The 11,312-nt window shown below is 33.1% G+C and overlaps 2 protein-coding genes across 22 annotated transcripts; both read right to left on the reverse strand.

Annotated features, from left to right (window-relative positions):
- Positions 1-1,582: 1,582 nt before the first annotated feature.
- Positions 1,583-6,272, reverse strand: LOC146951980 (boron transporter 4-like). Of its 2 annotated transcripts, XM_085757295.1 has the most exons (12): positions 6,132-6,272; positions 5,550-5,629; positions 5,399-5,458; positions 5,129-5,239; positions 4,927-5,036; positions 4,733-4,811; positions 4,374-4,507; positions 3,929-3,986; positions 3,524-3,740; positions 3,321-3,416; positions 2,838-2,954; positions 1,583-2,196 (listed from the first exon to the last, which is right to left on the reverse strand). In XM_085757295.1, exons 9-12 carry the CDS (start codon positions 3,524-3,526, stop codon positions 2,047-2,049), a joined length of 366 nt encoding a protein of 121 aa, XP_085613421.1. In that variant the 5' UTR covers positions 3,527-3,740; positions 3,929-3,986; positions 4,374-4,507; positions 4,733-4,811; positions 4,927-5,036; positions 5,129-5,239; positions 5,399-5,458; positions 5,550-5,629; positions 6,132-6,272; the 3' UTR covers positions 1,583-2,046. The 2 variants fall into 2 exon arrangements, with proteins under 2 accessions (XP_085613421.1, XP_085613415.1); XM_085757289.1 differs by lacking the exon at positions 4,733-4,811.
- LOC146951981 (transcriptional activator TAF-1-like) lies at positions 6,216-11,101 on the reverse strand. 20 transcript variants are annotated; one of them, XR_015032973.1, is made up of 14 exons: positions 10,875-11,101; positions 10,226-10,287; positions 9,874-9,953; positions 9,697-9,758; positions 9,522-9,599; positions 9,330-9,404; positions 9,093-9,237; positions 8,517-8,755; positions 8,200-8,292; positions 7,816-7,899; positions 7,331-7,392; positions 7,160-7,237; positions 6,895-6,988; positions 6,216-6,376 (listed from the first exon to the last, which is right to left on the reverse strand). XR_015032973.1 is itself a non-coding variant. In XM_085757230.1 (13 exons), the coding sequence occupies exons 5-12, from the start codon at positions 9,573-9,575 to the stop codon at positions 6,935-6,937; spliced, it is 777 nt and encodes a 258-aa protein (XP_085613356.1). In that variant the 5' UTR covers positions 9,576-9,599; positions 9,697-9,758; positions 9,874-9,953; positions 10,226-10,287; positions 10,875-11,101; the 3' UTR covers positions 6,216-6,327; positions 6,928-6,934. The 20 variants fall into 20 exon arrangements, 7 of the variants coding, with proteins under 7 accessions (XP_085613356.1, XP_085613340.1, XP_085613349.1 ...); XR_015032970.1 differs by lacking the exon at positions 7,816-7,899 and having other exon boundaries at positions 8,517-8,752; XR_015032957.1 differs by lacking the exon at positions 7,816-7,899 and having other exon boundaries at positions 6,216-6,327; positions 6,876-6,988; positions 7,354-7,392.
- Between the last annotated feature and the right edge of the window lie 211 nt (positions 11,102-11,312).

Genomic DNA, 11,312 nt, shown 5'->3' on the forward strand with positions numbered 1-11,312 from the left:
TTTTTTTTTTTTTGGGTTTGTTTATCATCTGATTTTTAAGAAAAATAAATTCTAGTAATTCAACGTTCAGCCGTGAGGTAAATAAAGTCCAATAAAAAATTCTTTTATGCAAGAAACGAATTCGAGTTCTTCTGAATAATCCATCTTTAAGTGAAACTTATTAACCACTCTAACATTAGAATGTTATGTTACCTTGTCACAACCAGAATCATATTAAAATGCATGGAAAGCTAATCATGTCTTCATTACATATCTGACTAATTTACCATTATTTCATTAGGATTAGGATTAGAATATTGTATAGGCTGGCTCAACTTAACTTTTAATTAAGAGATACACTTTTGTCCAAAAAGATCTCGACCAATTGGAATTGTTATGCACTCATAAATTTTGATTTTGCTCATATTTTACTCAATATATGTGAGACTTCTTGTCTTTTCCAACAATTTTTTTAATCGGCAAATATTATTAAACGCCATCTCTGCAAGACGCAAGGTATGGACGAAACAAGATACAAATGGTGCCGCATATAGACGGTACACCATAACCACCTAAAAACCCCTAGAGATAAACCCACCAAAACACATCACCACCTAAAACAGACTCAAAAAAAAAAAAACTAGCTCTGTAAACACGGTATCCACCGCCGTCCATCGTCACTACTCATCCACAAAGAACACACTCAATAAAACTCCTAGACCCCAACACCCAAGCTGAGTCACATTTCGAAGAGCACCTAACCGAAGGATCATGTAGCTATCAGAAACCTCGCGACCTCCGATCCACCGAAAGAGCACAACACAAAGCCCAAAAACCAACTAAGTCAAAGAACTGACTCCCGATCTCAAATCAAAAGTATTGGCCCACCAGACTATAGTACCAAATTAGCAGGGCACCCCTCGCCCGGGGTACGCCAGACTATTGTTGTTTTTTCCAACAATTGTAATATTTAAACTAGTTACAAACCCGTGCTTCGCACGGGGGTTAGCTACTTTTTTGACAAAATATTATATCGGACGGATAGATTGCGAAATGACAGATAATTATAAACCATAACACAATATTTAGAGTACTCCTACAAGTGAGTACTTTTTTTTTTAAGGGATTCACTAATCAAAAGTTTTAAGAATAAACCTATCATCCACAAAATATATACTACATAATGCAAAATAATAAAATAGAATTAACTTGAATCAATTAGTATCAAACCCTTATTTTCCGCATATGTTACAGAGCAGAGGGTTGCATATAAATAGGAATCATATCACTCAATATCAAATCCCATAATTGCAATGTATTTACAATCATAAGTTTCATGGCCATGACAAATTATTATGCTACAATTGCCAAGGGATTGATTTTATTTGCTAGAATAATACGTCACTATTAGTGAAGCATCAAGGAACATTGAATGGACAAAACATATTTGAGGTTTACTACATCAGGATCTTACCTGTCTAAGAATTTAGATTGTGCTGATAATCTGTAAGTCTTCTACTGTATTTGCACAGTTGGAAGTACATATAAATGAGCCTTCATATACATTATGCGCAATAGAAATAAATGAAAAGTATAACAGGTCTTTCAAAACACAAAACCATAATTCAATTGATTGAGAAATTTCTGTGCACAACTTATAATTCGAAAACAATCATTAACGGAAACAAAATACTATAAACTGATAATGTCATACATAAAAACACCATAAGTCTGGCAGCAGCAAAACATAACTGAAAACTTCAATGCAGCAATTAAAAGAAAAAACAAAACAAAATGAAAGGACAACGGACTTGGACATCAGCAACACAACCAAAACTCGATAATCTTTCAAGAGACTTCACTCATCGGCTTCAACCTTAACACGCACCAGCTTAGGCTCTTTTGTCACAATCAATCAAAACAATATCATCTGCTGATTTGACGCTATCAGCAGATCGCTTTCCCAAAGATTTGCTAGTTGGAGTCACAGCTGAATCAACTGCGGCAACATCATCTTTGTTGGTTGAATCAACCAGCTTTGGCTCTTTTGTAGCAGATCCATCAGAACTATAGCAAATAACAATTGAAGTTTGTCAAGGCATACATACCAGTGGCATATAAAGGAGTTTTAGTGTCTTTAAATCCTCGAAAAACTCCCTGCATTGCTAATGAAAGAAGAGCCGCAGGAGCACCAAGAGATCTCAATTTCAAGTACTGCTGTGCAGGATGTAGCATAGGAGAATCCCGTACAAATGATTCATATTAGCCTATAAGTCTCGTAATGTTTAAACAAAAGTAATTACAGAAGTCACACTTATTAAAGTTAAATACTCAAAGATACAGGATGCCATGAGAAAGGTTTATAGAAAAAGTACCAATTACATTTACACTTGTACATAAAAAGAATTTAATCCATAGATACCATCACACCTACTGATACCAATTCTTAACAACGATGTTATACTTTCCCACAGATTATACTTTGAGCAATTCTTGTCATTTCAGTCCAATAGAAAACATATAGAAACATAGAAAATCAAATAATAACAATAAAAAATCAACGCATTCATTTGGGGGAATTTCTAATCATGCAAAACAACCTAATTTTTTATGTCATCTCACTCAATTTCACAAAATCAAATCCAAGGGCAGGTTCAGAACCATGCTCAGGAACAATTAGTAATTTAGTTATTATTCGTGTCGTGTTTGACGTCCGTGTCAGCAGGTTCAGAACCAGAATTTTATAGGACGGGGCAAAGATCAAAATATAATATGAATTAATAATAAAAAACATATATAACAATTGCCGAATATATTTATTAGCAAAAGGATGAGAGGATCAGAATGTGTAGGCTTACATTAGGATCATTATCCATTTCTATAAACACTGCTTGCATCGTTTCATATATTCTAGAGTTGCTAGCTTTCTTCCCTATGCTTTCCTTGGCACATTTAACCATCTTTCTCCGGATCAACTACCGTTCAAAGGAAAATGAATCACCATATTCAGGCTTTGTGTATATAAACAACTTAATCAAGAGTTTATAGCATAATCACTTATCATATAAATTTTATCTATAAAAAAAAAAGATAAAAGTCAAATTATTTTCAAATACCATGTAACATGTGTGATCACAGGCTATCCTTGAGAGCTTATGAAAGTAAGCAGAAAACAGCTTATTTGTATGTCATAATTTGTTTTCATAATCTCTCTCAAACTGTCTCGCAAATGCTTATACCAATATATAAGCTCAAATAAGTCAATCCAAACAAACCCCTAATATCAAATTCAATCTTGCTACTCAATACAAAATTACAATTATCAATACTCATTTACACACCTGTTTCTTGAGAACAGCCAGACTCTTAGTGTGCATAGGGGATTGAGGCAGAACTCCATTTGAAGGAGGCAAACCAATTAGTCCACAAAGCAAAGTCTAAATGTTTGATTCAAAGAAAAGTATTAGTTCTGCTGGTATCATTAATGTGAGTGACAATTAAACATCTCCATACAAGATATTATATATAAAATATAAATATATACCATGAATCCTAGTAACAATATGTCATAGTGATACACCGAAGGTTTCTTGAGATTGAATTCCTTTTGTTGTGCCAGTAGTCACATAATAAGCACACCCATATGAAAATGTACAAAACAGTAACTCAACACTTTGCTCAAGGTTGCTGAGTTTGGCATGTGCTTCAGCATAATCTTTAATGAATGCTTCCTGATCTACAACATATTTCTCAGCATACACCTGCATATTTCACAAATAAATTTATGGTTATATCACAATTTAATTTTATGTTGAATACAAATGAACATGGGAAAATGCATTTTTAAATAATAGCAATCAGTCGAAAGGTAACCGTAAATCATAAAAATGTTTCAAAGATCTGAGAAAACATGAGTTTCATTATCAGGCCAAGAAAAGTATAAACTAACCATTTCAAAAGTAGTCTTGCTCCATAGCTTTTGGGACAAAAAATTGAGCATAAATCACCTACAAACAATCCATGAATAATTTCAATATTAAAAAAACCAAGGAAAAATGAATACATAATTTGAAGAGTGATACCATAACAGTTAAGAGTAAAAGAACTATCAACCCTTATTTCCTTTAACAAATGCCAAATAGAAATACAAATCACTCACATAGTTACATATGCAATATAAATCACTCAAATAGAAATATAAGATAACAAAAATATATCCATTAGACAAAATTGCAAGCATCGACAGATAATATTATGATAATAAAAGAACCAAATATATGCAATATTATACGTCAATTCTCAAACATTAAACCATGCAGGTTTCCCAGCTTTTAATCCTTCCCTGATTATTTGTAGTTAAAAATTGTCGTAGAGAAAATGAATAGAGTACCAACCGTTTCTCTTATATTGCTTCTATTCCCACCAGCTCGATGAAGACAGAGAGCAAGTTGGTACTGAGCCCGGATATTACCACCTTCGGAAGCTTTATACGACCATTTTAAAGCTTGCTCAGTGTTTGGAGGCTCAACTGCATAGCATAGGCAAACCTTTGTTAGACATAAACTATCATCATAATTTTCTTTTCCATTCCATTTTAAGGATAAACTAATACTCATTAAAATTCACAAAAGATATACACACGCTACTATAAAAAGTAACAGCTTGCAATATATACAATTATAAACAATGGAGAAGAAAACATTGAAATGAGAGATGTGCAACTCAAAATCCCAACAAAGAGCAGACGCATTACAATGTCATCTATTTGCAAACTACCAATCAATAATTGCAAATATGCCAAGAACTCCCATCAGCCATGCAATCATTTTCACCTAATGAAAAATTTGAATGTTTCCAAATTATTCAAGACCTGAATATTGTTGTTTGTCATACTTAAGAGCTTAATGTCAAAAAATGGGACCTTTTTGAATAATTAGAGATAGTTACCTGTTCCAAGCTATTATAATCATCACCTATTTTTGTAAACTTTCTTGTATGACTTCTTGCTTTGTTGAGAAGCATGACCAACACCACCAACAGCTTTGCAGACAGTTCCTCTTGAAAACATGTTTTGTTAGAAAATTTATATACCATTTTAGAAGTGGTACTTGAATTCCTTTGGATTCAAAAATGATATATGAATGTGTACCTTCTTCACACTACTCTTGTTTATTGGAATATTAAGAACAGCGCAGAAGACAATCAATTTTTCTTTCACAAATTTGTCGATCCTCTCCTTTACCCTTGTTCTCTGTTTTTTCTGCCAATAGTTGTGAAGATGTAGATTTAATTGCAGGTTAATATCAGCCATACGGATCAGATCATCATGTTTTTAATGAAAGATAACATAAACACAACCACTCACAAAGATTCATATCTATTGTTATGAATATAATACAACATTATAACAGAAAAGTACCTCATTTTTAGCCCACGCATAACCATAAAACTGGCCTATATTCCTCAATTGATTGTTAACCTGACAACCATTCAGGAATAGCAGAGGTGTTAGCAAAAACCTGGCCAGAAATGGAAGTCAGCAAAAACAAACAATATGTCAGCAACATCACCTTTGTTTTCTTCCCAAACAGTATACTATGGAGCATATGCAGGTTGCCATCAGGTTTTCTCTTTGACAACTTGAAAGCCACTGAAACAGTTTACACATAAATAACTATATTAGACAACACTGAGGTAAAAAATAAATCTATTGCCAAATAAGACAAAATGAATAAAACATAAATACTACAAAAATAACACAAATTCAAAACCAATTCCAAAAAAGTACACCAAACAACAAACCCAGAAGCTTCAATGTTACAGACATGCAACAAATAAATTAAAAGGCACAAATTGACACAAAATATAAAATTGGGGTTTAGGGTTCGGTTGGGGAGGAAAAGGAAGAAAAGAAGTGAACACAAAATCAACAAACAATAAAGCCAACAACTTCAACAAAACAAAACCAAAAAATCAAACCCTTAAAATCAATAAAACAACTTTCTTGAGAAATCCAACTCTAATCACCATTGAAACCAAAAAAAATTCTGGAAAAACAAAACTTTAAACATGCATGATATCAGATTGATCAAAAGAAAACAAAGAAATTAAACCCTAACCAAAAAAAAATTCTGTAAAAATAAAGAAATCACCTTGAATTAAAAATCCCAATCCTTTTTCTTTCTCTTCTTCTCAAACAAACCAATCCTCTTCTCTCTTCATTGTTCTTCCCTCTCTTCTCCCCGGTCCTTCTTTCTTCTTTCTTCGTCTTCTCTCTTTGAATGGTGATAGACCACACTTTAATCTCTCAGAGGCATGATTCCCCGCTCAAATGACTTTTTAACTTAACTGTAAATGAACTATTGTGTCAAACATGTACATCCACATAATTATGAACCTGTAATATTGTTAGAGGAAGGTTAGGCTTTGTTGGAAACAACATAATTTGTCAAATTAGAATTGCAAAATATGCAGCCAAAAATGCAGAAACAGGATGATTACCAAGATATCAAGTATCAAAATGAGAAAATAAGCAGGATCAACAAATTCTAAAACAAAGTGCTAATTGTATTGTCAAAAGTAGAAGACAATTTTCTAAGACTAATCTTTCAAGCTTAGAGGCGACAAAATATCGACATATATTGCTTGCTGCCATAAATAAAATGAACTCAATGTCATAATCATAATCTAACTATTGACTATATGTAATCCTCATACATCAATCTGCATATTTGTAAGCATATTCAGTAACCATAGTTCTGAATTGCGATTACAGCCTAGTGATATTGCGGACAATTTATTGCAGCAAAATATATCCAATACGGCTAAAATCGCAATTACCGTGCAGTTTTAGAGACCTATAAAACTTCTATATTATACAGCAATATGAACCTAACTGTTGAATAATCTTTTTACTCTATGAATAAGTTTCCGGCATACAGGACAAACTTTGCTCTTAGGGGTAGCGCTTTGATTCGCCAAATTGGAGTTGCTCTCCTCTTCCATAATCCTGCACAAAGGTACTCTAATTAGAATATCATATAATTCCAATTTAAATGCATGTTTGAATTGACATTGAGTTTAGTAAAATCAATGTGAGACTATCATTTCACTAAAGCTCCAAATTGTGTCAAAATCACAGTGTCGTGTTTAGCAAAATAATAACTCATCTTCCCCGCACCTGCTGTCTAACACATTCGAGCTCTTGCTCCAACTGCACTAACTTCAAACGACTCGATTCTAGCTGCTGCACATAAGCCTGTAAGGCAATGTCAGAAATGACTTGATCAGTACATCGACACTAATAATTACTCATCTGACATATTCATCAATTTGTAAACAACATAAAAACCTTTTTTCACAGATGGCTCTTACGTGCAGCTTCTCGATTTTGTGCGGGACGCCTTTTTGTATCTGCATATTTAATCATATCAGACTGACTTAAATGTACAACATCCAAAATTTGAAAGCATATCAGTAAATGACTTAATGTGCACTGAATAATGTTATAGGAAGATATCAATTAGGCATCCTACTAATAATGTTATGAAATAATGTTGCAGAACAATAGGCTTCAGATACCAAGGTAAGGCTTCACCAACAAAACATTCCCATAAAACTCTTCAATTTAATTGACATTCTTCCGAAGTAAATAAAAGCTCCAAATATTAAACAACCTCGAAATATTAAACAAACTCCCAATATTAAACAACCTCCTTGATTGTAGTATACTCCCTATTTCTACATGATTATTAATTTCCATTAATCAAATTATGGCCCACACTAAGTTTATATCCTTTAAACCATTTACAATATCGACAAAAATTCATTACTCACAAACTCAAAGGACTAATCATATGCAAACATCATCCCTTCAATCATAGCGTTTTATTGCAACCTCTCTACCGTCTTTAAGTTTTCCTAAACATAAATACAATGAAATGCGGTCAGAAAATGTAAAAGTTAGTCACACTCATTAGTTATTCTCATTGACTATATAAGCCTTATTGTACCCCTTCATATAATTACCATTTCCATTATCAATACTATTTGTATATAACTTTTATATACTTTTCTTTTATCTATAGTTTCTATCAGCTGTTTAGAGATCGTAACGAATGGAAATTACTATGTAAAAAAAACCAAGTTATTGAACTACAATTTAAGTGTACAGTCATCATTTTGTCATTAAAATTTGCAGATACCTTTGCAGCTTCTTACCATAGTAGACTCTGCCGAACCCTCCGGACCCCAGAAAAGTGTCAAACTGGTTAGTAGCTTCTTCAAGTTCGGCATGGTGGAAGATTTTGAAAGCTGAGACATATGAATTACATAGAAAGAGTCTAAAACATTAATAATCTCTAGTATATTAACAATGCAAACAAAAAAATGTAACATTTTATCAGAGTTAGGCCAATTATGCGAGCGGCTGCACAGCCTTTCTTTTAACACTTAAAGTTTAGGGTTTATAGATTATAACTTGAATTTAAATACTATAGAGTATTTAAACTGTTATGATGAATTATATGTTACCGTACCTGTAGCCAAGCTTCTAGAGGCAATACAACAGAAGGTTGAGCGGCACTTGTGGGATTTGTTTTAGTATGAACACTGGAAGAATTTCTCAGCTCCAGCGCGGTGGTCATCGCTGAAGAAACTGCAGGTCCAACTAATTGACCTGCGACACCAGCAGGGGTAACTGCCATCATCTTATCAGAAACTGCGATTTCTTTGGAAACTTGACTACCTTGTGTATGAGTTTTCCCTTCTCCATCTGCTTAAATAGTAGAGAAAACATATCTATCATATTTTGGGAATATGACATTTAATTATAATTTCTAGCATAAGACTCCAAAATCGATACGGTATGAAGTCGGAAATATGGGTAAGAGACCACTCTTTAGAATCTACAACGTGTCTGAATCTGATTGCAAAGTTAAAAACCTGAGCAATATACCCCTTACTGAGCAACAATGATATAATATCATTCAACTTATCAAGACCCTACTCAATAAAGTGGTTGACATCATGATGATAACACAAGTACAATTGTGATCCCATGACAACTCTATTGTTCATCAAGATGTGACACTTGGTGAAGAACAGAGTCATACCAGTGGTTGGTGTTCCCTCACGGCTTCTTTTCCTTCTTGTTTGATTAGCCTGATCATAAGCAGCACCAGTCTTCTTTGTATTACCATGATCAGACACAGACTCAGTAGTCTGTGCAGCAGCAGTACCAAATCTAGACATCAAATCCTATTTCAAAACAATGAAAACACTTGGAGTCAATTTAATGGACTTAAGCAACAATAAGACACAATAAAATAACATTTAGGCTAATTACTAACCTGTGAAATCCCAAAACTCTCTGCAACAGTTAAGCCTTTTGCCTTATCAACAGGTTCTGATAAGCAGATAACATCCTGAATAATGATATTCAAGACAATCAGATACACTATATTTAAGAAAATCTGTTAACAACCTATTAACAAACTACAGTTTAAATATTTTTAAAAACATCACAACATTGGAATTGTTACCTCTGAAAAAACATTAGCAGATCCTGTTACTAAGGGTTGTTTTCCCTTGTCCATTAAGGCCCTCAAAGAAGCATTTTCCTTTTAATAAGATCCAGAGGCATTTATATTAATAATGAATTTACTTAAGATAATAAAACAATGATCCAAATTGACATAAAACAATGAGGAAACTCACATTTGCATTTCTGCGGAAAGTAGCCTCCTCCGCATCTCACTTTTTCATAAATTCATTGATGACTGTCGAATCAGTGCAAATCGTGAAAAAAAAACTAAAATTAGGACTAATAATTAAGAAAAATGCATAAATGGAAACTGGGCTGAATATTTAAAAAGAATAATTAGGACTCATAACCTTGAAAAGATTTCACAGTAGCTACAAAAAATTTAGGGCTCCTTACGCTCTTTCTTCGTTTTTCTTCTTCCCGTTCATGCCTAAGCATAAAATAACTAAATCAAATCCAGAGAACTGAAAAAATAATCCCTTTTAGGTTAAAAAGATACCACAAAAACCATGCAATGATCATACACTATACATTCTATCTATCAGAACCAATCATTCACAAAATTCATCCTTTGAGAATTGAGAAGGATAATTACATGAAAATCCAGACACAATCGAAAAAATAACATAAGCAAAACCCAGAAAATCAAAACAGTACATTCAAAGAATAATAAAACCCAGAATAATCAACTGTTAAATTAACCTTTGTTGACTGCTTGCCATCATATCAGAAGTTGCTTGTCCATCCTCAAATTCATTGTCCATCTAAAAAAACAAAATAATCAAACCCAGAATCAGAATCAAAAAATCACAAAATAATCAAACCCAAAATAATCCAACAACATTAATTAGCATAATCCAGAATCAGAAAATCAATAAAAAACAAAATAATCGAACCCATAAAATCACAAAAAAAACCAATGAACACAAAATCATAGAAACAACCTGCAACATGCAACCCTAATCAAAAACTTTAATAACATTGTTTTGGCTACTTTATTTTAATTCCAGAAATTCCTTCACCATCTTTTCCTCTACTATTAATCCCCATCAAAAACACAAACCAAAGTGAAACACAAAATTAGGGCACAAAATTAATTTCAAATCAAATTAAATTCAAATCAAACATAACCCTAATGAAATTCAACAACAATTTCATTGAATTCAAATTCAACAATTCAACAGTGAAATACAAAATTAGGGCACAAAACTAATCCCAACAGACAACAAACCTGAATCACTAAAACAAACCCTAAAATCAAGAAATCAAACCCTATAATCAATAAAACAATTTTATGAACACATGCAAGCAAAATTACAACCGAAACAGATAAAATTTCTGGAAAACAAACCTTTGATAATGAAGGAAAACTGAAGAAGAGGCAGATTCCTTGATTGAATGTAGAATTTCCTTTGATGATTATTGATTGTGAGATGATTGCATGTTGATTTTGTTGATGTTTGAGTGAAGATTGGTGGCGCCGCCGTTTTTCGCCGGAGAAGGGAGGATCGTTTTTTGTTCTCTCTCGTCCCCCCCTTCTTTCTCCCGTGTTCCCGTTTCTGTCACCCTTTTCTTTTTTTTTCTTTTTTTTCTTTTCACATATATATAGCCAAGGGGAGCTTCAATTACCAATTTACCAAAATGCCCTTAATAAGGGCAAAATCGTAAAAAACACAGACTATTATTTTCCTATCTAGTTTAGTAGATGCAGTTAATTGGCATAAAGTACTAGCTAGCATAATGCATGGGTATATAATATATATTGCTAATTGCTAGCTAGTGAACAACC

This window comes from Medicago sativa, chromosome 1, assembly GCF_051527215.1.
Source record: "Medicago sativa cultivar Bolivia chromosome 1, Bolivia_mono, whole genome shotgun sequence".
Classification (NCBI taxonomy): Eukaryota; Viridiplantae; Streptophyta; class Magnoliopsida; order Fabales; family Fabaceae; genus Medicago; species Medicago sativa.

Excerpts from the sequence above, each read along its gene's own strand:
- LOC146951980 (XM_085757289.1), bottom strand. Across the intron at positions 2,955-3,320 it reads TGGCTGTTCTCAAGAAACAG|TTGATCCGGAGAAAGATGGT; the intron begins GTGTGTAAATGA and ends TTTGAACGGTAG. Across the intron at positions 2,197-2,837 it reads AAATGGATAATGATCCTAAT|CAGTACTTGAAATTGAGATC; the intron begins GTAAGCCTACAC and ends CATCCTGCACAG.
- LOC146951981 (XM_085757230.1), bottom strand. The coding sequence starts at position 9,575 with ATGGACAAGGGAAAACAACCCTTAGTAACAGGATCTGCTAATGTTTTT. Across the intron at positions 7,393-8,199 it reads GTTCGGCAGAGTCTACTATG|ATACAAAAAGGCGTCCCGCA; the intron begins GTAAGAAGCTGC and ends TTAAATATGCAG. Across the intron at positions 7,238-7,353 it reads ACAAAATCGAGAAGCTGCAC|GCTTATGTGCAGCAGCTAGA; the intron begins GTAAGAGCCATC and ends ATTGCCTTACAG.